The sequence below is a fragment of the Gallus gallus genome, chromosome 5 (assembly GCF_016699485.2).
Source record: "Gallus gallus isolate bGalGal1 chromosome 5, bGalGal1.mat.broiler.GRCg7b, whole genome shotgun sequence".
Classification (NCBI taxonomy): domain Eukaryota; kingdom Metazoa; phylum Chordata; class Aves; order Galliformes; family Phasianidae; genus Gallus; species Gallus gallus.
Genome location: NC_052536.1, coordinates 40,445,518 through 40,471,482, shown reverse-complemented (window position 1 = coordinate 40,471,482; position 25,965 = coordinate 40,445,518). Strand labels below are relative to the sequence as shown.

At 36.1% G+C, this 25,965-nt stretch overlaps 1 protein-coding gene across 2 annotated transcripts in view; it reads left to right on the top strand.

Annotated features, from left to right (window-relative positions):
• The window catches only part of SEL1L (SEL1L ERAD E3 ligase adaptor subunit), a 30,719-nt gene extending 5,200 nt beyond the window's left edge, over positions 1–25,519 (top strand). The window contains exons 2-21 of one of the 2 annotated variants that reach the window (XM_040702156.2): positions 882–919; positions 1,318–1,540; positions 4,278–4,445; positions 5,085–5,190; positions 6,602–6,764; positions 7,818–7,871; positions 7,957–8,016; positions 8,289–8,370; positions 8,674–8,828; positions 9,542–9,598; positions 10,528–10,596; positions 11,728–11,805; positions 12,524–12,586; positions 13,803–13,890; positions 14,143–14,291; positions 14,882–15,047; positions 15,776–15,847; positions 16,938–17,110; positions 20,103–20,231; positions 21,589–25,519. In XM_040702156.2, the coding sequence (XP_040558090.1) occupies positions 882–919; positions 1,318–1,540; positions 4,278–4,445; positions 5,085–5,190; positions 6,602–6,764; positions 7,818–7,871; positions 7,957–8,016; positions 8,289–8,370; positions 8,674–8,828; positions 9,542–9,598; positions 10,528–10,596; positions 11,728–11,805; positions 12,524–12,586; positions 13,803–13,890; positions 14,143–14,291; positions 14,882–15,047; positions 15,776–15,847; positions 16,938–17,110; positions 20,103–20,231; positions 21,589–21,795 (2,300 nt within the window). In that variant the 3' untranslated portion in view covers positions 21,796–25,519. Of the gene's footprint in view, positions 1–881; positions 920–1,317; positions 1,541–4,277; positions 4,446–5,084; positions 5,191–6,601; positions 6,765–7,817; positions 7,872–7,956; positions 8,017–8,288; positions 8,371–8,673; positions 8,829–9,541; positions 9,599–10,527; positions 10,597–11,727; positions 11,806–12,523; positions 12,587–13,802; positions 13,891–14,142; positions 14,292–14,881; positions 15,048–15,772; positions 15,848–16,937; positions 17,111–20,102; positions 20,232–21,588 lie in introns of both variants that reach the window. The other variant, XM_421303.8, reaches the window with a different exon arrangement.
• The last annotated feature ends 446 nt before the right edge of the window (positions 25,520–25,965 follow it).

Below are 25,965 nucleotides of genomic sequence, written 5' to 3'. Positions count from 1 at the left end.
ACATTTCAGCTGTGATAATTTGAGGCTTTTGATCAAGATGAATGGTAGTGCAAGTAAAGTTGTCTGAAGTACAATGAATAGCCCTTTGAATCAGTTACGCAGCTCTGCAAAACAGTGATGAAACTGTCATAACAAATAAGGTTTTTGGATGATCTGCTCCCTTGTTTTCACCCTTTTGCATTTTAGTGGATCTCTGCCTAATGACCTTTCTTATCTTCTGCTTCTCTTTCCCATCTTTCTAACCAGTTAGCCTATAATAGTCCATTCAGGTGAGATAGATGACAGTTAAACGAAGCTTACAGCTCTTAACAGTGTTAAAGCTCAAGTCATTTCTCACAGTTCTGCAGAGAAACTTGTGCCTGAAGTTTGAATGTGCTGGTCAGGCACAAGGATTTATCATTCTTCTATGTGAAGTAATGTTTAATTATCAGTGAGATGGTGCTAATATCAATTTCTGGTTAATCTTGAAGCTGCTTATACAGAAGCTGATATGGTGACTAAAATCCTTTGATTACTCGAGTTATTTTCACTTTCTGTGTACCCTTTCAAACAGTTTAGCTGAACTGGAAGAATTTAGACTATATGTTAATGTAGACGATTGATTTGAGTTACAGTACTGATAAATCCTGCAGCTTTTCTAATATTGGATTGTTGTTGTATTGGCATGATTTAAAGATGAGATGTGAGACTTTTGATTCCTCCTGACAACACTTGGTGACAAGGTCTATTTTGAAGTGTATTACTTGCATTACTCAACTTTATACACTAGAGTATTTCAGATCAATGGTAAAATACAACAAAATCAAAGCAAAACTGTAGCTGTTCTTCAAAAATAAAACATTATGGAAAACATCTGTAATGACTTGTAACCTTTCTTACAGATGAGGAAGGAAATCAAGATGAATCACTGGAGTCAGAGGTGAGAAAAGTTTCTACTCATTCTGTTTTTTTTTTTCTTGTGGAGTAAGAACAAGGGTCTGAAACTCAGAACTATGATTTGATTATCATATTGATAATAATAATAACTTTATTATTTTCAAGAGTTCTGTAGCTCTTGCTGTTTCTTTGACTACTTCTGTGTGATGAAAGAATGAATGTTCTGTATCTTGAAGAGTATTCTTTTCATGGAACTAAGAGGGAGGCAATGAGAGCTAATAGCTCAATTTATTTCTGCTACTCCTCTTTAAATGTACTATACTAATTGGAGCCCAGATAAAAACCATGACACCATATGTTTTAAAATTAACCTTTTTTTTTTCTTCCGATTTCTGCTCTTTGGTTTCTAATCTTCTGAATTATGTCGCTGCTTTCTTTAAGGCTTTACCTGCAGAGGACCAGGTAAAGGACCGTTCTACAGGAACTCAAGTGGTAGCAGGTCAGATCTTCCTTGAATCAGGGAAGTCAGACTCTCAGCCTGAGGATGAAGAGAACTTTCAGAGTCAAGAAGAAGAAAAAGAGAATTCTCTGGAAGAGTTGAACTCTCTAGACATGTCTGACCTATTAAATAAGGATTTGGAAGATACAGAAATGCAGAGTCCAGGTAACTGCTTGCATGGTTATAAACAAGTGGCAAGAGAAAACACTCTGCATAACTTTGGGATGTAAATAAACACAGATAGTCATTTTTAACTTATCAGCTAACAAGCATCCTTACTTTTCCAGAATTTAATGGTAATTGATGTCATTTTATATACAAGAAGCTTTTAGTGTGTATTTTTAGATTGATTTAAGTCTTAAGTCTTATTACTACTATCTTTTTGAAAAGCTTGTACTGTAAAATTGATAAAGCACTGAATTCTTCATATAGGACTCAAGTACCTGTACGTTATTGTATATGAATAGTAACCATAGAAAGAGAAATTGCATCAGTGTTATGGTCTGCTGACTGTGTCTGGAGAGTAGGTCGACAAAGAAGGAACAAAGCTTGATATTAAAACTAGCTTCCTAAAAGTGCCTAAGGGCAACACCTAAATTGCTAGTAAACTTGAGTAAATTTTAAAATACAAGTAAATCTTGTGTCTAACATGCCTGAATTCTAGTGTTCTGGGTTTTGTTTGTTTTTGCTAACAATAATATGAGTTTAATATTATTTTTGACTTGCAGTTAGTAGTGAGTGACATCTGCATGGCACAGTTGAGTACTGTAGACTTTGTATAGCAAAGAATTTTCCTTTTCACTTTGTCCATAAAAATTAAATCTTCAAATCTGCTAAGAAGAGTAGCTACATGGTAATATTAATGGTGTCTATCTTCTCAGCTCCTGCTTTGAATATCAAAAGAAAACAGGAATAATGAATGAGGTCTCTATCAACATATTAACTTTAAGTGTTTTCTAGTATACCTTCTTAATACAGAACTAGTGTATAGTATGTTAAAAAAAAAAAACAAACAATAAATCATTAATAGCATTGAATACTGCTGCTGAGATGTAGTGTTATAAGGAGAAGTATATTAAAATCTACTTAATAGTTTTGTGGCACAAAACAATGAGCTAAACACTTCATTTAGTCTGTTTCAAAATAAGATAGTTCCTACATCGGAATTATGTGATTAGATGGCTTGTCCCTTGAGTATTGCTTGCATCTAAGATTTTTAACTATCTGTGTTAAAGTACTGAACGTGGTTTAAAAACTCTAAGTTTACACATCCTGTGCATGTCTTTTGAACTTGTTATGAAATAAGTTAGTGATGTGGATAGAAGGATTACTATTTGTATACATCGTGCAATTCTGAAGGAGAAGTGCCTGTATGCTGGGAAGAAAATGGCTGTTAAAGGAGAACTTCACTGGTCAGATTTTTAACTGAGTGGGACAGGAATCTGCCTCAGACATACTAGATCTCTTGAACGAGCTGTCAGAGACAGGACTGCATTAAGAATGATTAAAGCTTTTCTAAATATAGTTTCACTCATATGCGTGGTGATGAGATTGCATGAAAAATATTTTTCAACTTTCCACGTGTATTTTGCAGGTCATTGAGCAGAGAAAAATTTCATCTCTGGAATCTTAGAATTAGCGTTATTAAGGCTTTTCTTTTGAGAAAGAGGTTGGACTGCCCTTCCAATCTGTGAAGAGGAAAAAAAAGAAAGTAGTATTTTTGGTTACTTATCATCTTTTTTTTTGTGTGGTTTTGTTAATAGAGACCTTCATGGGCAGTTTTCCACCAACTGTAACAATCTGTTTATACGGAGCTGTCAATTCGTTCCACATTTCCTTTCCAATGTGTAGGAATCTTCCAGTAACGTGATTTATTTAAAATACCTTATAATACTTTTTATAAATCTGTATTTGGATTTCATGTTTGTTCATAGTGAAGTCCTCTCATGAGCTCTTAGCAATGAGGTTATGCATTATGCAGTAGCTAACTAGCATCTAAAATGGTTCAAATCTAATTTCATCAAGACACATTTAATGCATGTTTGATAACACTTTTCCTTGTGTGTTATTTAACTTGGCTAGGGGCATCTGCCAAGGAATCAAATTAGGATGAGGAATTTGAGCAAGTGATCTATTTCTGGGGGTTTTTCCTATAAATAAAAATAGAGTAGTATGATCTCTTGGCCTTGCAAATGTAGTCTCTGGGAGGGGAGGGGGGGACACAAAAACTTTCTCTACAGCCACAAGAGCTGGAAACTTTACCTTTAAAAAACGGAGTACAGTTGGCATTATCAATTGCAGGTCTTTGCAGATGTCTTCAAATGAAGCTGAAGCCAACTGCTGAATTCAGCATACTGAAAACAGAAATTCATAAAAGACTGACTGAAATAATTTCATGTTCAAAAAATGAAGATAGTTCATAGTCTTCATAGAGGATTGGCATTACTTAAAAATAGTGCAGTAGTGGAATTGCCAACCTTTGATAGCGTAGTGAGTGCATGATAAATAACACTACCAAAAGTAATTTTGAATGCAACTTAAACTGGTGAAGTGAAAATGGTTTTCAATGTATTTACTAAAAAAAAAAAAAAGTGCACTCAGTGTTTTCATAGAAGTCTTTCCTTAAAGTTGCATTCTAAATGCATTTGCTGAGAAATCAAAAATAGGATACCTGCTACTCCATTTCATAATTGAAAATAAGATTAATATTTTAGTGTTATTTGGGAAAGTAACTGTTTTTACAGGCTTTTGTAAGTTTGTGTCTTTGATTGAAAGTTTGATTTAAATGCAATTTTAACTTCACAGAAGTTAATACGTAGGAATGCTCTCCTATGTTGGTATGATAGGCAGCCGCTTCTCTTTATTCTATAAATTAAAGATATTTCTGGGTATGTATTTTCAGTTTTGACAGCTATTGGAGGCACTGCAGATGGTGAACCTTGCCACTTCCCCTTTTTGTTTATGGAGAAGGAGTATGCAGAGTGTACTGCAGATGGGAGGGAAGACGGCAGGCTTTGGTGTGCAACAACCTATGATTACAAGAAGGATCAAAAGTGGGGCTTCTGTGAAAGTAAGCAAGCTGGTGTCTTTATCTTTGTTTAGAGAATGCTTTCTTAATTCAGTGTTTTCGTACCTCCTTATGCTCCTTACTACAAGGTCTAGAAGTCCTGATTGTGTATTAATGGCCATCTTGTGTAAGAAATGAGAAAGGCAAAGTTCTTATGGGAAATACTGATTGGGGTGGGGAGGAATTAAAGTGCAAACGCAATTTTGAAAGCTTTTGGGAAATCTTGCAGTGGGGGATCCTGTAAAACTCACTTTCTGAGGCTGTAGAAGTATAGAGATTTGACAGTGTTCCCCACTGTACTTGCTGATTTTCTTGTATGCAGGCAGGCTTTTTCTAGAAAATATCCTCCTGGATACCTCCTGGATACCTGGATACTCCTGGAGGAACCTTTCTTTCAGGCACAGCTTGCTTTGGAGCAATGACAGATTTAACAGTAAACTCACAGAGATCACATGAGAAGTTATCTTTGAAGATGCTCAACACTTCCTTTATGTAATAATCACTCGTGATTGTTTATTGGTCTTCAGAAACACTCCTTCAGCTGTGTTTACCCTTATAACAAGTAGGAATTTTGAGAGAACAATGTTAAGATGTGTAATTGGTGATCTTAATGTTTTGGGTTATTTGTTTTGCTTTTAAAAGCTGAAGAGCAGTCCAATAAGAGGAGGCAGATGCAAGAAGCTGAGGATATTTATCAGACTGGAATGAAAATCCTTAATGAAAGCACTAAAAAGGCTCAGAAGAAAGAGTAAGTCTACACCCTCCATCCCCACAAGATAATGACTATGTAGCTGGTCAGTCTGGCTTAACAATGAATTAACATAAATTAGATGTCCTGGCACTTTCCTTTTTAATGGGACTTAGCAACGAGTTAGGCAGTGATGGTACTGAAAATGAGGACACTGACTCCTCAGAAATTATTTTAAGTGTCAACTTAATGCATTGTGGTGCTGCAGTTTTCTAGCTACGGTCTGAATGTGCAACCTGCCTGAAAGGAGATTAGAGTGTGATACAAGTAGTTGATATGTCACTGTTACTAGATCCTTTTTCAAATGTTTCTTATAGTATGATTTTCATTCAACTTCAAATATTACGTTGGTAAAGAAGAGTATTTCTTGTCCTGCTCTGTTCAGTCCACAGGGAAACATTAATCTTATTCACAAATTATTAAAGCTCTAATAATTAGCTTTTTTGAGATAAGGTAATGTTTGTAGAAGAAACCAAGAAAGAATAGAAAGAAATGTATTCTGTTCTTTCTTTTGTTTTTACTTTGTACTAATATAACCAATTCTTGGTGAAGTAGTTTTCAGTTTACTGTAATAATAGGTAAGTTAATTTAGAACTGCCTGATACTTGTTTTGACAACCATCGGGAAGTGTTGACTTCATGGTGGTGATATTATGTGAGCATGATTAGCACATTAAAGTTCTTGATGGAGATAAGGCAGCATATTCCTACCTCAGGAAGATTAACCGCAACTAGAGGTTGTCCATCACACCTTGGCAAAGATAAAGAGTGCTAGTATCTGTTAGCGTTTGATTAAGTAGTATCAGATTTTAAAACAGCCTTGGCTCTCTTGAACATCTTACGCTCTCTTAGAAGATAAAATATGTGAGGAACCAGGTGTGCCTCAGCTATTTCTTAAAGAAAGAGAAGAGGAAATAAAAGCAAGCCTCAGAATAGAAAGCAAGAGAAGTAAAGAAAAATCTTGGCACGTTATCAGAAGTCGATGACAAATTGAGTTGAAGCATAATATATATTGGGTTATGCTGTTTGAAGTTACTGTTCTTGAAATTGCTATGAAATTTCTTGGGAGGATTTCTGTAAGTTCTGAGGCTCAAATAGAAACAGGAATTTCCAGAGAACTTTGTCACAGTTAGCGTGACTGTTCTATCACATACCTAGTCATGCGTGCAGTTGTCTCAGACCAAATATTCGGTGTTTTCATCTGAATAATTTTGTATTCATCAAATCAAAGACTCCAAAGCAGTTTTCAGGCTGTTTTTAATCTGTTATATTCTCTGAGGTTGTTAGAGGAAACGGTCCTTGTAGACAACCATTACATTACTTAAAGTTGTTCATACAAAAATGTGAATTTTATAGACTTAGGAATGGAATCTGTTTTGCTTTGAGGTGACTAAAATTGTTGTTTTTTTAAGAGCATATCAGTATCTTCTGAAGGCAGCTGACATGAATCATACCAAGGCAATGGAGAAAGTGTCTTATGCATTGTTGTTTGGGGATTACTTGAAGCAGAACATACAGTCATCTAAAGAGCTATTTGAAAAACTAACAGAAGAAGGTTCTCCTAAAGGACAAATGGTATGTATATTCTTAACTTCTGCAAAAGTTTCTATAGGTTTATAAATCATTTAGATTTATAGATTGTACTTGTTTTAAATGGGTTTTATAGATCTGTGAATGAACGTCATCTGTTACGTAGATTAAAAAGAGATAGTAGACACGGTGCTGCTTTTAAGTTGTTTGAAAATGTGATGTAAAACATCTTGTTCAGGTTGTTACCAGGAGCCACCTGATCTAGCTGTAGGTATCCCTGCTCATTGCAAGACAGTTGGTCTAGGTGACTTTAAGGGCCCCTTTGAACTGAAATGATTCTGTGATAGTTGTTCATTATGTTGAAAATTGTGGCTATTGTCAATTTGAGCTCATCAGTGTTTGCATATACTTATTTCATTCTCTGTTTCAGAAGCGTCAGCTTCTATTGGAGTTCACCAGTTTCTCTTGATTCTTTGACTTTAAAATCCATATTCCCTATTTAGTGTTAGAGTAGTGATTTACCTTAGAAAGTGAGAGTATTTTTTTCTAGAGACTTGATCTCTATAAAGATCAGAACTTTTATCTGGCTAGAATTCAGTACTATCTGTGTTGTTTCTCTGTGCGTTGAGAATTGCCTAGAATAGTTTACATACACTGTATCTACTATGCTACTAGTCTCTCTACTGAGACTCCCAACTGTAACAGGTGTTAGAGTAGATACAGTAGTACTTACCTGAACGTGGAAAAAATGTAGCCAAACACTTCTTGTTACTCTAACTGCTATTGTATCTATGTTTCAGTGGATGTAGCAATTTTGACATTTGTTTGTTGTTAGGCAGAATTTCAGTGAGATGGGTTTGTTTGTTTCTTAAACAATTGAACAGTTTAGGAACTTGATATTGTAAAATAAGAAAGGAAGGGCCTAGATAGAGGAAGTACCAAGTGAAAGTAGAGATATTCTATTATCTAGTAGAGATATTAGGCATATTCTTTTTCTACTTTGAGTTGTTGTATGATTCCTTTATAATTATGTATTCCAGGAATACATAATCGTGGAATTTCCAAAGGATTTGCTGACTAATTTCATTTTACTTCTAGGCCCTTGGATTTCTATATGCATCTGGTCTAGGAGTCAACTCTAGTCAAGCTAAGGTAATGTAAAAATATCTTCCATGTGTGTTCTCATTTTATCTTGGAGGGAGGTATTTTATAACCAGTGATATTTTTATTCATTAAGGCCCTGGTCTACTACACTTTTGGAGCTTTAGGAGGAAATCTGATAGCCCATATGATCTTGGTAAGTACAATTTCCCAGTTAAGTTTCTGTATGCATGCAAGTGGAAAGACGTTTAGGTTTTCACCTGTAAGTTTGTCCTTTAGTAATACCTTATGTTTATTGGATACGCTTAGCCTTTTGAATGGTATCAGTTGCTTTTAATGTTTTTGGAATGGTCTCATGACCTTCTTTTAGCCTATTGTCTTGTCAGAACTTGCTCAATATGAAAAATGCTTGTAATTTGGCAGGGAGTAAGTTGTCAAATAAGTGCCATCTTTTTGTTTTCTCTTTAGGGTTACCGTTACTGGGCTGGGATAGGAGTGCTACAAAGCTGTGAATCTGCTCTCACTCACTATCGACTTGTAGCTAATCATGGTAAAAGTGCTTGTTACTAGACTAATATTTTTGAATGTTATAGAAATATGTAGAAAGTCTTCCCTTGTCAGCATTAGAATTGTAAAAATATAATTCTTAGTTCTCAGTGATCAATTTGGTTCTGAATCATAAGGTTTTTGCCTCTATTTTATAGAAATGAATTTAATTCTTAAACAGCATGTCAGTAATTTATTCGCTGTATAAAAAAAAAAAAAACCTGGATCTCTAATGGTTACTCAAAGTTGCACTATAGTATTTGTATTGAGAAAAGCTGCCTGAAAGTTGTACAAACCTATTTTCTAGTTGCTAGTGATATTTCACTGACTGGTGGAACAGTGGTTCAGCGGATTCGCTTAGCAGATGAAGTAGAAAATCCAGGAATGGCAAGTGGAATGCTGGAAGAAGACTTGATTCAGTATTACCAGTTTGTAGCAGAGAAAGGAGATGTACAAGCACAGGTAAAACTTAAGTTCATTTGATGGTTTGCAGGGGTTTGAGGGAATTATACGAGGAGTTTTAAAAAGCGAAAGCTCTAATATCTCTCTGTATTTCTCAGCAATTGGGTTGATTGACATTTCCAGGTTTTTATGAGAAGGGGTTTATATTTTAGCATGCTTAAGATAGGACTTTAAAAAAAGCAAATTTCTGTGGAAAAATAAATCCAAAACATGATCACTTCCATATCTTAGAAAAGATGATATTGGAGTTCACTGGAAACCAATCAGACCAGTTTAAGAATAGTTTTAGATGTTGTAGGGGAAGTCTTGATCAAAAGAACTGGCCTTGAGAGAACCTCAGTTTCTTACTGCTTTTCGTTTGCATGATTTCTGCATGCTGCCAGCAGGACCTCTTTTATGCGTAACACAGATTGAGGAGAGGCCACTGAAGGCCAACTGTCCCATTTTAACTCTCAGCTATGAGTTAACAGTCGGGTAGAATTGAAATGAACAGTCTGTATTTTTTATCTAGGCTAGTCACTTTTTATTATTCTAGGATAATTTTCTACTTCATATTAGCATAACATGGAGGAAATAGGATTGTACCGTAGTTATTGAAGCAGATCAGACTTCAGCATCTTTGTATTCTGTCCTTGTCTATGTAATCCATTTTTCTAAGAAAGTGAATTTCATAAGGAAAAGTGATTTATTTGTATTGTACATTTTATTTTTAGGTTGGTCTTGGACAGTTGCACTTGCATGGAGGAAGAGGAGTAGAGCAAAATCATCAGGTAGCCTTTCTGTGCATCTCCAATGTATGTTACGGTTATAGAAGCGGGGTGGAAATGGGGTAGCTAAGAGCACAGTAAAGCAGAACTCTTAAGTACCATAAGGTATTTAATGTTTTCAGTAAAATTTAATTTTGTTTCATACAGTTAGCTTAATACTAATCTTAGAAATGAGGAAGTAAAAATACAAAGATGAATTTTTCCACTAAGTATTATCTGAAACTGGCTGAGTCTGTGCGTATGTAGTAGGATCTTTATGATAGACTGTGTATGCATTAGTAATAATATTCCAGCTCATGTGGATTTCAAGGGTAGTGCACTTCAATAGCCGAAACAATGTGACTAAATTACTGCAATTAATAAATCTGTTTAGAAAGTGAAACTTCTGCTGGCGTAAGCTAGCCTACCTGTTGCTCATAGAAATTAAAATAACTAACCTCTGAAAATACATACTGAAAAACTAGAGCTGAGTGTGCTGTCCTGAGGACTATTTCAGACTCTGCTACTGATCAGAAATGATATAACAGCAACCACCTTAAAAATACCTTAAGAATGGCTCATCTATAAGGGTTTAAAGAATGTATTCAGTGGTCAGAATGAGTATACCCACGCTCTGTATAAAACTGAAGTAGAAACTTCCAGAACTTCCTGCGTTTCTAATAGGGTTTGGAGATACAGTAATGAAGTAAGATTGATCTGTATAGCTTGTGTTTAGTAGCAGTTTTTGTTTCTCTGTCTTTGGAATACTCTGAGTGGGATTGCTGCTCAGTGTTGAGATTTTATACAGGGAGCTTCATTAAATAAGGTGGGATTAATAAGCTTTATGTACAGAAGAACCTGTGAGTATGATAACTGCACTTGTGCTATATTTTGCAAGAAAAGGTACTTGGATCATATGTTAAGGTAACTAAAATACTTGTTTTCCTCTACAGCGCGCATTTGAGTACTTTAATCAAGCAGCTAATGCTGGCAACTCACATGCCATGGCCTTTCTAGGAAAGGTAAATATGAGCACTCAAAAATAAGACAATTGACTGTTTATTATAGAATAATAATAAATATTTTCTACCTCCTGATTTCAGGTGGTCTCAAACCGGAATGCTGGAAGCCTTAACTTTGCTAGTGTTTTAAACTGAGAGTACCAGTCTACTATGTCTAGTCTGTTTTCTGTTTCCTCTTTCACTTTTGGAAGGTTTGTTTTTAGTGAATATTGCTTGAACTAGCCCTTTAAAAATAGAAAATGGGCATCTAGATAGTTAACTGTGGTGTAACAAATGTTTGTTCCAGGATGGGGAAGAAAAAAAGAGTTCTTATTCTGTATAGGAAACTGAGGCATCTGAATGGGTTGCCAGTAGGTCTGCATCTACTCTGTATCAAAGCCTGAATCTGTCTGCAGAATGGACCTTCATATCAGTTTTCTGAGACTTATTTCCTTCTTAAATTTAAATTGGATGGACAGGCTGCTATTCATGGTGTGAATGCCTTTCTCCTTAGAAAGGTATCTAGGTGACTTGCCTGAGATCTAGATTGTCAGCTACCTTTACCCTGTGTGAGGGGCTAAATCCTTATTACTCGACATGAGTACCCTCTAAGGTTAGGCAGCAGTGCTCAGTAGCTCTGGCTTACCTTCTTGAGGCTTTCACTGCAGTGGAGATTACAAAATTCATGAAAAAAAGAGCATAGTGTGCTGATCAAGGCACCTGATGTAAGAGATTTCGGATTCCTGTTCTCTGGGCTGCTTGAATACGTACCTAATAAATGTTTGAATTGAATTAAGCTAGGAACAGGGCCTAGCAACCAATTCTTGTTTTCAAGCAGTATTTTAAATGCTAGTATAGCTTTACTTCCACTGATCTCAGAGGACTTTTTTGCCTAACTGTGTTACTCCACACTGGTTCAGAAGTGAAGGATGTTATTACTCCAACCTTTTAACTTTATGGATAGTTCATTCTCCATTGAAATCTAAACCCTCTGAATCTGGTGTTATAGCATAGATACATGTATTCTGATGTGGTAGAAATTCTTTATTTCATAATAAAATAAACAGTATTGTCTAATGGTACAATGCTTCGTGATCTCCACAGAAAATTGGCTCATTTGGGTAGTCATCAGTAATGATTTTTTTCTTTCAGATGTACTCAGAAGGAAGTGATGTTGTACCTCAGAATAATGAAACAGCTCTTCAGTATTTCAAGAAAGCTGCTGATATGGTATGATAATCTGCTTGCTAGAAATGCAGCATCTGCACAACAAAAGTTGAATAGTTCAGAAATACTACAAATGCCTTTTTGCACACTTACATGTGTGTACTGCTACTTCTGTCCTAGCCTACAGTTTAACTAAATCCTGAATGTCAAGGACACTGGAGACTGTTCTGATCCTGGACCTCTTGATTTGATAATTTGCTACATTCACTAAAAGTTTCTGATATGCCCCATTACCTACCCTAATACTGAAGGAATACAGTTCTACTTCTGTAGGGATGCTGGTGAATAATGCAGGAGAACCAGCAATCTGCCTCAATTTAAGACGGATTCTTAAGAGCTTTGCTAATTGTTTTGGGTGATTCCATGGCATTCAGAATGCTTCAAACTTGGAAAAACTAAAGATGAATAAGTTTTTAATGCTCTAGCTTCCTATGGGTGAGTGTTCCATATCTTGTGCAACATTTTGAAAGTGCACTGTAGACTCTCATAACCAGCATTAAAAGTTTTTTTTACCATGTTAATCACTTATGTAACTATTGAGTAAAATTTCCCAGATATGCTATTCTCTTCCTATATAACTATTGCTTAATAGATTTGATTTGCATGTTTTCACCTATTTCAACACTACTCATTTTTGTGTTGCTCAAGAGGTGCAAGATTTGAAAGATTTAGCTGTAGGCTTAATTTGCTTTACAGAATTTATTTATTTGTTTTGCTTCAGGGTAATCCAGTTGGGCAGAGTGGATTAGGAATGGCTTACCTCTATGGAAGAGGTGTTCCAGTGGTAAGTTTTTCATGGTCATCTTTCTAGTTGTAGTGGAAATGCTAAGTCATGGCTTAAACCAGTGATTGAGCACCTGGTGGGAAGGCAGGGCCAACTCAGGGGAGCTCAGGTGCAAGCAATGCACCTGAGTGACTGGAAGGGGTGGAGCCAGGATCCACCCCTTCCCAGACCTTATTTAAGGGTTGGCATTGTAGGTGAGGGTGTCTCTTCTTGGAGATGCCTGCCTACCTGAGGCCTTCCAAAGGTAAGCAGCTCTTTTCCTTCACTTCTGTATCTGTGGCTGCTGTGTTTGGGTTCGTTCTCATTTGCTGTAGCCAAAGACTTTGCCACCCTGCTATTATCATTCCATTATAGCATTACACTAGTTATAGCTGGTTGTGCTGATTTTTATAACTTCTTGTTTTCTACAAGCTCTTTCTCTGGAGAGAAGTACTGTAGAATGCTTACTTGTGAAGAATTATTTTGCTCTTGAAGCTTCATGGAGAGCCTTGTAATATAAAAATAACAGTAATTCACTGAGGGGTTAACAACTATTAAACACGTTCTGAGTTCCTTCTAACAATTTTGAAAATACTGCCAGAACTGTTAAAAAAAACTGAGGCAAAGTGAAACTTTAGCTGGAATTTTAAACTTCAATTTTCTTGTGAAGCAAAGAGAGCCTTAACTGCCTCCAATTTTGTCTCTTGTGAGAGTGGAGGAACACTGAAACTTTTAATTAGTTCACTGGCCTCATTGCGTTTCCAACACAGAGGTCTCTTTTTCTGTCAGATGTTTTATTTTTAGTTATATAAACAGATATTCAAGAAGTTGAATTTAACAAGTTGCTTACTTTTGAAACAGCACAAAGCATCTGTTGTGCTATAACTATTTGTGGCAATGTTGTATGGATGCTTTCATTTGGCCTCTAGAGGTTCCTGCCAACTTCAGTCATTCTATGTGATTCTCTAAACTATATGATCTAACCCATGTGCTGCTGTAGGGCTTTCTAGAGCAGGTTGCTCAGGACCATCTACAACCAGCCATCTTTTGAGCATCTCCAAGGAGAGAGACACCATAGTCTCTTTTTGCAACCTGTTCAATTGTCAGTCAGAATATGTATTTTATGTCTTATTTTTATATCTTAAGCCTGTAGCTGTTTCATTTTACACACGTTCTCCCTTTATTTAAGTTGTGCTATATTGCAAGGCTCTAATGACTGGACCCAATCTTCCTGCAGAACTATGAGCTAGCTCTGAAGTATTTCCAGAAGGCTGCAGAACAGGGATGGGTTGATGGACAACTTCAGCTGGGTTCCATGTATTACAGTAAGTGGCATCAAAATCACTTGCCAGCTGTAAACAACTGCCTTTTCAGTGTCTGTTCACTAGGTGGCGTTAAAGGTGTGGATATACTGCAGTGTTAAACTAGACTGCATTTATATTTTGTCCTATTTGTCTTTCTTCCCTCACATTTTCATAAAACCTTTCTGTAATGTTTTTTTAGAGATTATGTACTGTATTTCATACAACTTTGCCTGTTATGAGGAATGAATAGCATTGACTTAATATTTCTTTTAGATGGTATTGGAGTCAAGAGAGACTATAAACAAGCTTTGAAATATTTTAATTTGGCCTCCCAGGGTGGCCATATTCTGGCTTTTTATAATCTGGCTCAGATGCATGCTACTGGCACTGGAGTGATGCGTTCTTGTCATACTGCTGTTGAGGTAAGGTCATTCATTTATAACGCAAGTCAAATAACGTTTACTTGCAAATGATCGGATATAACCATGTCGGCTTACATAAGATATTTCATAGTTAAAATCCATTGGTGACTGTGAAGCTAAGGCTAACATAAGGAAAAGTATTAAATTATTGAACTGCTTCGTATCTCATGAGAAAAACCTTTAATTTTTTTGTTGCCCTGGTGTGACAGTTGTTTTATTAGCTTTGAAGAAAATCAGATGAAGGTAATACAAAGCAAACATCAGTATTTAAGTACTGATTTTTTTTTTTTTTTGCATTTACACATAGTTTCAAGTGTACCATTTAAGCTGAGAAACAGAAAATTTTTGAAAGCTCTTGTTCAGTATATTTCCGAGTTAGCATCTGAATCTTGGTGTGTATTTACTTAGGAATCTTATATAGTCTATATCTTAAAGTAAGCCTGTCTTAAGCAGCGAATTTATCAATTGAGCTTTTCCTGTGAAATGCAAATGCTTTTAACAAGTGTTTGAATGTACAAGATTTACCTTCTGCAAAATAGAAATTTCTGAAGATCCTCACAGTCTTCTTCCTCTTCTCTATTCCTCTGCAGTTGTTTAAGAATGTTTGTGAACGTGGACGCTGGTCTGAAAGACTTATGACTGCCTACAACAGCTATAAAGATGGCGATTCAAATTCTGCTGTTGTTCAGTATCTTCTTTTGGCAGAACAAGGCTATGAAGTTGCACAAAGCAATGCTGCTTTCATACTTGATCAAAGTAAGGACTCCAACTTGTACTCAGTGAGTTTATTGGGCTGATCTGTAGTAGTCCTGTTAGTAGAACTTTAGAATGCTTGAAGATCTATCTTTTCCAGTTAGCACTTCAGTGGAACTTTTGTGACCTTTCCTTCTTTTCACACTGGAAACCATCAGTCTTTTCACCTCTATAGCTTTCTAACCTTCAAGTTAAAAAGCACTTAAAATTTGACTTCTGGAATTTAAGAATAGGATAGTGAGTGTTTTTTCGAAGAGGCTTTAGTTGCTCTTCTTTACATAAGCTAAAGCTGACACAGCAATCAGTTGTGGCTGGGACCTAGCATCTTTCTCTGGATTAAAATTCCAATTATTGTTGCATCTATAAATCTACATCTCAACTAGAGATTAATGTAAAACTATTATGTACGCTTCATAATGAAAATATTTAACTGTAAGGTAGTATGTCTGAAACCATATTCATGCTGTAAGTGGAAAAAAAATTGAGATCTTTGAGGTAAAACCATACAGTTTGTTCATAACTTATGTGTGGGCAGAGATGTAGGAAAAAATATAAATGATAGTATTTCTTACTGATTTCAGATCTGATGAATCATGTTTGGGCAATAGCACACTTAAATTTTTAATCCTTTTTTGTATACTGCATATAAGCATTTGAGGGCAGCTATTGTGTGTGTGTGTGTGTGCATGTACCAGGTTCCCACTTAAGTGAATTAATTTCTTCTCTAGAAGAAGCTAGCATAGTAGGAGAAAATGAAACATATCCTCGAGCATTGCTTCACTGGAATAGAGCAGCTTCTCAAGGTACGTTTGTACTCTATGATTCAAGTTACGTTATTCTCTTAGAAGAGCCACTGATGTCTGAATAGCTCTTCTTTTCTTTATGAAGCAAGGAAGAAGAGAAAAGCTTATCAGTTTTGTTCAACATTAGTCATACTCCACATGAGCTTGTGGCTGTTCATTATTCCACTAGTAGCCATAAAATTATGCCTGCTGTCATGAAGCATTCTTAAGTCCTGGAAAATATTAAAAATAAATAAATGAAACAAATGTAGAAGGCATTTTTCTTGCTATTCCACATGAAATTATGGAGTAGTATTAAATATTATGAGAAATACATATTTACTTGAATATTTTAATTGATCCACTTTTTAACGTAGATACAGAATACCCATGAGGATTTTGGTACTTGTCATCATTTATAAGAAATGTGGTTTCTTATTGAAAGCAAAAACAGCCCAGTGATCAAGAATGCAGTCTTGTTGTTCAACCAAGCAGAGTTTAAACTCTAGTACTTGTGATCCTATAGTAAAATACGCAAATGTAAATTTAATAATCATGTATCTCAGTGTGAGTTCTCTAACCTTCACACATGTTCATCTCCATAAATGTCAGTCTATCAACTTTCTGCTTAAGAGTAAGGTATCATTTAAATGGAGCCTAAGATTTTGTCTGAAAACATTTAGACTGTGTTCTCTTTTACTAGAAATATTCAGTTACCAAGTGATTATCAGAGACTTCAGTTTTCATTGTCTCTGTTGTAAAAACAATTCTGTGGTCCTTAATGACCATATAACAAATGAAAAGCTTTTTTCCTTAAGTATCTATGGGGATTACATAGCTTTTTAATTTGTACCAGTAATGGAAATGCTGGTAGGGTTACTGACAGAAGTACTTCTTAGAAAATAGAAGTCAGTTTGGTTTAGGTTGTCTAAATCCAAGTATTCCTTTTGAAAATAAATAAATAAATTTGTTGAGAGAGAGGCAAAAAAGAGAAACCATTATTACTTTATACAGTTTGTATAAAGCCCATAGTGAAGCTTCATGTGAAGTTGAAAGGCTTGCTTTGACTAGATGTTTTCTCTTTTATGATGATCTTTTTCTTTCTTTGTAGGATATACAGTTGCAAGAATTAAACTTGGAGATTACCATTTCTATGGATTTGGTACTGATGTTGATTATGAAACAGCATTTATTCACTATCGACTGGCATCAGAGCAACAGCACAGTGCTCAAGCAATGTTTAATCTGGGCTACATGCATGAGAAGGGATTGGGCATCAAGCAGGTGAGTGAGATGTAAGCTGATAGGCAGGTTCATTACAGTACATTTACTAATGTTAAAATCCCTAATCATACTGGATTTTGTCCACTGCTGTATGAGAACTATTGAATCATGGCCTGAACCTCTGATTGATCACATGAGGCGAGTGCTGAGTCAGCTGTAGGGGCACAGGTGAATGCAATTTCACCTGAGTGACCGGAAGGGGTGGAGCCTGGCTCCACCCCTCCTAGACCCCATTTAATGGCTGACTCCCAAAGAGGAAGGATCTCTATCTGGAGATCACTTCTCTTGGAGCCCTTCTGTGAGCCCAGGACATAGGTAAGCTCTTTATTTCATTACTCCTTTATAATGCGATAATCTCTGGTCCTATATCTGTATACCTGTTTGTCATACAACTACATAGCCAGTTAGCAGGAATTTGCATGCCTCAATACAGTCTCCCTTAGCAATTACACAAGTATATCCACTTCATGCTTCTGTGTGTGAAGAAATGAGGTATAGGCAGGGAAAAATTTGCCCATAATTCTGAAGTTTGGCGAATTCTGAGCTGTTGTTTTCAAAATGTCATGGTATTGAAAGGAAATGAACTGATGTTTCAGAGAATGTAAACAATGATTGTTAGATGTGGCTTTTCAAATTAGGCTACACTGCAGTTTGTGTTTAAAAAATATGAAAAGAAGGCAGAGCATTTGGTTCCTGTAGGACATGTATAGAATCTTAGAATCTTTTAAGTTGGAAGGAACTGTTAAAGGTCATCTAGACCAACTCCTCTGTAGTGAACACATCTACAGCTAGATCAGGCTGTGTGTAGGGACAGGGCCTCTGCTACATCTCTGGGCAACCTGTTCCAGTGTTTTAAAAAAAAAAAAAAACTTCATCCTTACATCCAGTCTAAATCTTCTCTCTTTTAGTTAGAAACCGTTTTCCCTTGCCCTATCACAAGAGACCCTGCTAAAGAGTCTGTCCCCTTCCTTCTTCTAACCCTCAGTTAGATAATGAAAGGCCCCTGTCACATCACCCTGAAGCCTTCTCTTCTCCAGGCTGAGCAGCCCCCAAATCAACTAAAATGTGCAGAATCCTTTACATACTCTCAAGTGTCAGAATAATGAAATTTGTATTTACGTGCTAATTTTGAGCAACCTACCTTACCTTAATTGAGACATCTAATACAAATATGGAAAATGAGCACTGAGAATGTCTAGACAAGGAAATAGTGTATAAAACCAGTCTTGGGGACTCTGGACACCTAGACTCTTTGTTTGCTATGTCCTAAAAGTTTAGACCTGTAAGATGAGAGAGAATGAAGACTAGGACTGACAAAAAAGACTAGAACAGGATTGGATTAGGATAGTCTAAGAAAAGATGGACTAAATTGAGTGAAGAAATACTTTGTTCTCCTTTCCTAGAGTGGAAACTACTGAATTTTGAATGTCTCTTCAAGTAACTGTCAAGTGAAGTCATGATGTTAGCATATGATGTCTGCCATTGAAGTCTGTTCTTTCACTGGTGGCCTGTGGATGGGTCCTATATTGACTTTTAGCATTGCAATATCTAACAAATTGGGAATTTTCACTATTGAATGAAGTGTTGTATACTTTTATTCTCTCTCTACCTATATTTGTACTGCTAAGATTGCAGTCAATTCACAGCTGGGGAAAATGCTCTAATACAGCATCCTGCACAACTTCAGATCGTTGTTGATTCAGGATAGTCCTGAACAGATAGGATATTTCTTCCAAACAGCTTATGCATTATTCACCATTTACTGAGTAAATAGTATTTCTTGCAGGTAGGATTTTGTATCATATTTGCTCTGTATGGATAGCTTTCAGATTCACTCTAGTTCAAAGCCAGTTATTAAACCTCTTCAGAAATTTCACAAATATACTGCTATTCGTTTTTTTGCTGATAGATTGTCCAATTTGAGTCTGCATGCCAGAATGAGAACTATATTCTTATTTTTAACGGCATTGATTTCTCACAAATTTTTTCATGGTGCTCTCTAGGATTTGACATGATTTTAGTGATTTACTTGTATTGAGACACTTGACCATTTGCAGTTCTTATCAATCAAGTGAGAGTGAAGAATGTAGAAAGTAATTTGTTGTATTTATAATTAGAAATAAAAATAATACACTGTTAGGATCCTTTGTATGCTTATTTCCTCTGTACTATGCTAGTGTAAAGAAACAAGGAAATTCAGACAAAGACTTCCCAGGCTTAAAGAGTACTCGTTTCGAGTTCATAGCTACATTAAAAAATCAATTTATTTTCATGTGTATCATGAAACTTTTTCAGTATTAATAAGTAGAAAGCAGTTGAGGGGGAGCTAAGGTATTTAGCTATGTGTATCCTATGTTCATGCTACAGTCACCTTGACCCAACTAGCTCAGTAGAGAACGCTAGTTTAAGCTTCTCTAAAATTGGCTGGCTGTTGGTGTTCATGCTTTTGCCACACTGCTCTCACTAATGCATGTCAGTTTACAATAAAAAGTAGAACCTAAAAAAGTAGAATCTAATTTGGGAATGTGTTCAGAAATGGGTAGAAGTTGCAGGCGTTCTGCAGGAGGCATGCTGTACTATAGCTGGGAGGAGTTGTTGCTTATGTACTCCTACGTGGCTTCTGTTTTTTTTTCTCTTATTTGGTGTGGTGTTGCATATGTAGAGTATACTCAAGTTATTATTTAAATATAGGCTTCATTTTACAGTACATGGGTTGAATTTATTAATACTAATCTCTTTATTAGCTTCAATTCCAGCATCAATTGTACTAGCTTTATTCTTGGGTGTAAGCTTCTGCTTGCTTGTGTAGTCAAAGATGACCATCCCTCAGAAAAAAGGCAGAGGGTTTTACTTGAATGGTTTTTGTTTAACTCAACCAAGGAAAAAAAAATTTCAAGAGTCAGCATATATTTTCTTACAGAAAAAGCTCTAGATCTTTCTTAATAACTTCTTGAGATCTTCATAAGTGAGTTTTGTATCTTTTTAATTGTAGGATATTCATCTTGCAAAACGATTCTATGATATGGCTGCTGAAGCAAGCCCAGATGCCCAGGTTCCAGTCTTCCTAGCTCTTTGCAAGCTTGGAGTGATATACGCTGTGCAGTATATACGAGAAATGAATGTAAGTAGAATTAAAAAAAAATGTTTACAGCTCAATCTTCTTCAAAAAGACCCGATATCTTATTTGAGCAGAAATCTCATGTGAGCCTTAAAGTAAATCTTTCTTTTTTGGTGTTGTCTTTTAAAGTTGTAGAAGCTGCAATTCTTATCTGTGCAATTCTGGGAAACTGAGATGAGCCTAGACAGTGCTCTTCAGTGTTCTTCTTTCCTTGAAGAGAATATCCCAAACCTATTTGACTGCTCCTAGCCAAGCACCTGATGTTAACACTGACAAACTGTTACAATGACTGCTTGGGAGAAAAGAAATGAAGAAATGCTTTTTTTTTGTAGCCCTAATTCTTACGCTGTTTTATATTCAGTTGTAACAATCCCACTTTTGTCATGTTTGCTTCTATTTGGCAGTTTAGTTATCATACAGAGTTTCTGCTTAATGATGGAACTGAAAAAAATACTTGGAATTCCGGTGATGTTTTCTCCCTGTAGTATCTGAAATATTCTTTAGTATTCTGACACCTCACTGTCTTTTGGATTACTTGATAAATTCACGTGGTAGGAAAGCTATTTCCTCTTAGAGCAAATTTGATTTCAGGCAGGTCAGGTAAGACTGACAGAAATTAATAGTCTGAAATTTTCAAGAGTGAACAATTGAAACTTTTTAAATCAACTGAGCAAATAATCAGTGCTCACAGAAGCTACTGTGCAGAATGCTGGTATTTGAAGTTTTAGACCTACTGTCGATAGGTTTATTAACAATGACTGTAGTACAAGCAGTGTCACTGTAGGAAAACATGGTTGTGTTGATTACACCTTATGCAAATTACAGTCTGATATAAGGCAGTTCACAAAACTAACAGTGAAATATTTGGCTGATAGCTTCCCTGTAAGTTGTCTATATGAATCTCAGTATCATATCAGATAACTATCCTTGAACTTAGTGTTCCACTGTTCATGGTAGTCTGTAGATGCTTCACTGTTTCCCTGATGAGTTAAATTTTTGAGTTCATTTCCTCTTTGTATGTAGTATTTGCCCCCCTTTCTTCAAGACAACTAATATAAGAATAGGTACCTAACAATTTAAATTATTTGTACTTGCTGCATATGTGAAAACCACAAAGCTATGTATCAGGAACAGTATCTTTAGAATAGCTCCTTCTGCAGAACATTGCTTTTATTGGCATTTAACTCCTGGAAATTGAGAATGTCATTGTAATTATTTTTCACTCAGAAAAATAGAGGGGAAGTGTAACAGTTCTAAAACTGCAGTAGCTTGTACATTAAAAATATTAGAAGTCAAATATAAAATTAAAGTATCTTCCTATTCTTGTTCTGACATGATAATATGGACTTCTTTTTTTTAGTTAAGAGAAGTGTTCTCACATATTGATATGGACCAGCTGCTGGGGCCTGAGTGGGACCTTTACCTTATGACCATCATCACCTTGCTTCTGGGAACAATTATAGCTTATAGACAAAGGCAACATCAGGCAATTCCCAGACCAGCAGGACTACGACCAGCTGTGCCTCAACAAGAACCACCACCTCCAGAGCATCAACCACCGCAATAGCAACAAAAGCCTCAGTAAGAGAACTGGATTTTTCCAAAAAGAACAACTTTCATTGTGATTTAGGACTTCAGATTAATGGTCCCTTCTGTGAAAGAGGCACAAAGAAGTTTATAAGGAATAAAGTATGAAAGCTGCTTAGAATGATGCCTTTTTTCAGGGATAAGAAAATTCTTCTAAAACTGATTTGAATGTTATTTCAGTGCCAATGGAATAACACTATGGCTTTTTTCGTGGAAACACAGAAGTGTGCTACTACAAAAAATGTTGCCTGCTGTATCTAGTTCCTCTTTATTCGGAGTCCTTTTCATCTTAGCGAGAGAGAAGGCTAGCATTAGAAGGGTTTTTTGCCTGCCTGATAGCAGCTGCCCGATAAAAATGAGTTTGTGGCCAATTTCAGTCCAAGAAGCTGAACTGTATTTGATGTCCAAAACAGCTGGAGCTCTGAATTCATATTCTGATCTCCACCCCAAGTATTTCTACAATCCTTATTTGATTTATTTCTTACACTTTGGTCTTTTATGCTGTCTTGAGTGGTTTAATCTGGATTATTTATAAATTCTGTAAAACTAAGCCAGCAAACATCACTGCATTTGTGCTGTGTTTTGAGTATTTTTCCTCATTACCCTTAGACAGCTGTCAACAGTTAGTATGTAGCCCAGGAGGGAGAGTTGGAATGGATAAGGTTTGTAAAGCTAAGTAGTTGAAAACTATGCAGACAATGCCCAGATCTCACATCCTTGTAAAAAGTTTTTTGGAGCCTCTTACCTTGCAATCCTTAGTCATGTAAGATGTTGGTAGTGTCTCTAAATAATGTAACCTTGCTGTTACAGAGAGACTGAGTCTACTTACATAGCAGAAAGCACCAGTATTAGTGTGGACACTGAAGAAAGAACAGAGCCAGAAAACTCTTGAGTTAGCCTACACCTTTTTGATTTTAGAGGAAGCCTTGTTTCATTTTCAACAATACTGCATGTTATCTGCACTGTAAGAAGATCCTCCCACAGGTGAAATGTAGTATGTTAATGCATCTGTGACAAGAAATTGAAGGGTCCCAAAGACACGTACTTTCTACAGAAAGGTGTGTACTTAACTCAGTGATGCTACAAGATTAGTTAACTCATTAAAAAATCCTGTGTTAAATCACAGCTGTGGCCTACCCTTTTTGAACCTGACATGTAAGAAAGTCAGAGTAACATTTCTGAGTAGCTATACTACCTGAGATCTCCTGTAACAAAATCTGAAGACAGCTAATGTTATTGACTCTTGATACCACCAAGTTAGTGTGAAGGCCTTTTTCTGAGTATAGAGAGTATGTATGACCTGTGGGCATATGTTTTTTAGACTGCAAGAAGTTAGTGACAGTTTGTCATTGAACTACCGTTTCAGGGTATGAGGTTGGGAAAGAGATCTTAGATGTAACAAATACAGATGTTTGTGCTCTTGGTAAGTCAGTTAAATACTTGTTCTGTGCTAGCATTTAAACCCCTGAATATGCTGTCTTAAAGCAGAATGAAGTACAAATGATAAGGCTTTAGCTTCTCTCTGACAAAATCTGCTTCATTCAAAGGGTTAAGAGCTTTTGTACTCTTTTTTCAGTGCATTGGCAGCAGTCTATCAATAGACTTTGATCTGTTTTTATACTTAATGCAATTGTTGCATAATATATCTGTAGTTTGGGAGAGAGGGAAAGAAATACACTGTTCTGTGAACTGAAATGTCATGGATGACTTAGTATTAAAATATAGGTAGAGCTTCTCAGTACTTCAAAATGCTTCTTCTGGTTATGTGGAGACGAATCCATCGTTGTAGTTTGATGGAGGGTTGCAGCATGTGATAGAGGAATGTTTTTGTTTCAGTCTTTATCATCGTTATCAGTTGGAACAGTATTGAACTGAAATGTAGAGTCTGGAATGTACAACACTGCCCACTTGCATTTCTAAGGTACCTGTGACTTCTGAGCACTTCCTCTGAAGTATTTTTTGCCTTTGTCACCTAATAGTTCTTTTCTAGCTCAGCATGAATAAATTAAAGATTATATGGAAAAATGTTTTCCAGTGAACTATCACTGATTCATTGGGCTCTTAGGATGCTTAATCATTTTGTTACTGCTTTATTAAAGTGTTTTTGTTTTTATCTGCTAGAACTGAATTCTAAAAGCTCTGTTTGCATGAGACTCTCATCATTGTTGCTATGTGACAGTCTTACAGCTAGCTTTTCACTGAACTGATGCATTTTTACAACTAAGAAATCAGCGGAAGAAAATGGCTGAAGATCAGCGAATTATTCCATTTTAAAGAACTGCTTTTTGAAGAAGCAATAAGGAGGTCTTTCTGCTTTTTTCTCCACTTTCTACCAAATTGCTGCCACTAACTTTTTTCAGATGACATTCATTTGAGTGAAGTGGTAGTAGTAAAAAGGTACTTACCGTGAGTAATAGCAAGTTAACTCAGGGATCAAAGAAATGAATACATTTTCTAAACCATTTGTCATATGACATCACTTCAGCTTCTGTGACAATCCCTTGCTACTCTATTCTGAAACTTGCATTTTGGGAGAAATGTGTTTAACTCTTACTAGCAATATGTTTTGTGTGTGCTTGGTTTGTCAAACTGCTTTTTTCTTGAAGGAATTGGATTGCTCAGTTGTTTGCAGTGAAGTGCTCTTCCCTTTTGGTAATAGATTGTCTTACAGCTTATAAGCAGAATTATTTTAGAAGGGATGCTTAGTTTTAAGAGAAGCATTTTTACTTATCTGAAGTGTTCTTTGAATGGAAAAACTGTGTTCTTTGTAGTGACTTAGGCCAGAGCATGCCTATTTGACCTTCCCAGACACTTGTTCTTTTCTCCCTGAAGGGAGAATAACAACTATAGAGAGCAGTAACTTTGTCAGTGGGAGTTCCGTATGCAAGAAAAGAGTGCAAAGATGTGGTGAAAAAATACTTTTCCACACCTGCATCATTAATTAAACGCATCAGCTGTTCTTGCAACCTGAAAATAATATGAAACTGTTGAGGAAACTAGGGTTCTAGTTCTTCCCTTTGAGATTTGCCCCAGGGCTTAATCTATCAAAATTATTTTCCTTGCTTTGTGTGTCTGTTGTAGGAGAATCTAAGTGCAGGTAAGGCCCTTGATAGAAATATCCCAGTGAGACTCCCAAAGCAAACTTTATTTACTCTTTAGTCATCTTCCATGAAACATCAGCTGCTCTTATTAAACTTAAAAGTAAAAAAAATAAATGAAGAACTATCAAATATTCTTCTTGGAGAAGAGCATTAAATTGTGGGTTGTGAAAGGACTTTTAAGACTATGCATTATCTAGTTTCCACCTACTTTATGCTAGTTTTGGCCCATAAGGATTATATTACAGGGGGTCACAGTCACCTTTGCAAGTTGCTTTATTTTTAGATAGGCAACAATAAACTGAAATTTTATTTTTGTTTCAGAGAATATTAAACTAAAAAAAACTTAGTTTGGTTTGAGAACTACTGCGAGTGCATATGGCAAATAGGATTCCCCCCTCAAAATAGTCCTTCGTTTTTATCAGCTGCAGTTCTTTAAAGAGTCTTGTAGGACTTTTGTAAATTTATTTTGTATTTAAAATCAGTATAAAGGCTGGTCAAATGTAATATAATTGTGTAAACAAATTCTGTTAATAGAAAGATGTACAGATTCATTTTGTACTGTATCTTTAATCTTGTGAAATAAAGATACCACTTGTGTGGTTACCTTCAGTGTTTACAGTGCTTATGGTAACAGAGGATGTCAACTGTAAGTGATTTATATTATTTGCCACTACTGAATGCATACCTTCTTATAAGGGCGCTCGTGTTTCTTTTACTTTTATTCCTCTTCAAAAACAAAACAAGAAGTTAGTTTAGGATGGTGTAGAAAATGAATTGAAAATTATGAAAATTAGAAAAGGAGTTAAGTAGCTAAAGCTGCTGCCAATAAGGCTGCAGGTAGCTAACAAAATGAAGCTGCTGATACTAAAACCAACTCGAGCCTGATGTATAAAACAAAGCTCACTAGGCTTGAGCTACGAGTTGACAAGCCTGTAGGCAAGAGGTCCCCGTTTTCTGTGATGGGAGAACTTTTTAAATTGTTTCTTATTAACTGTCTGCTGCAGCATTTTTTCTACTTGGGATGCTTGCTTGCAGCCACTAGGGGGCGT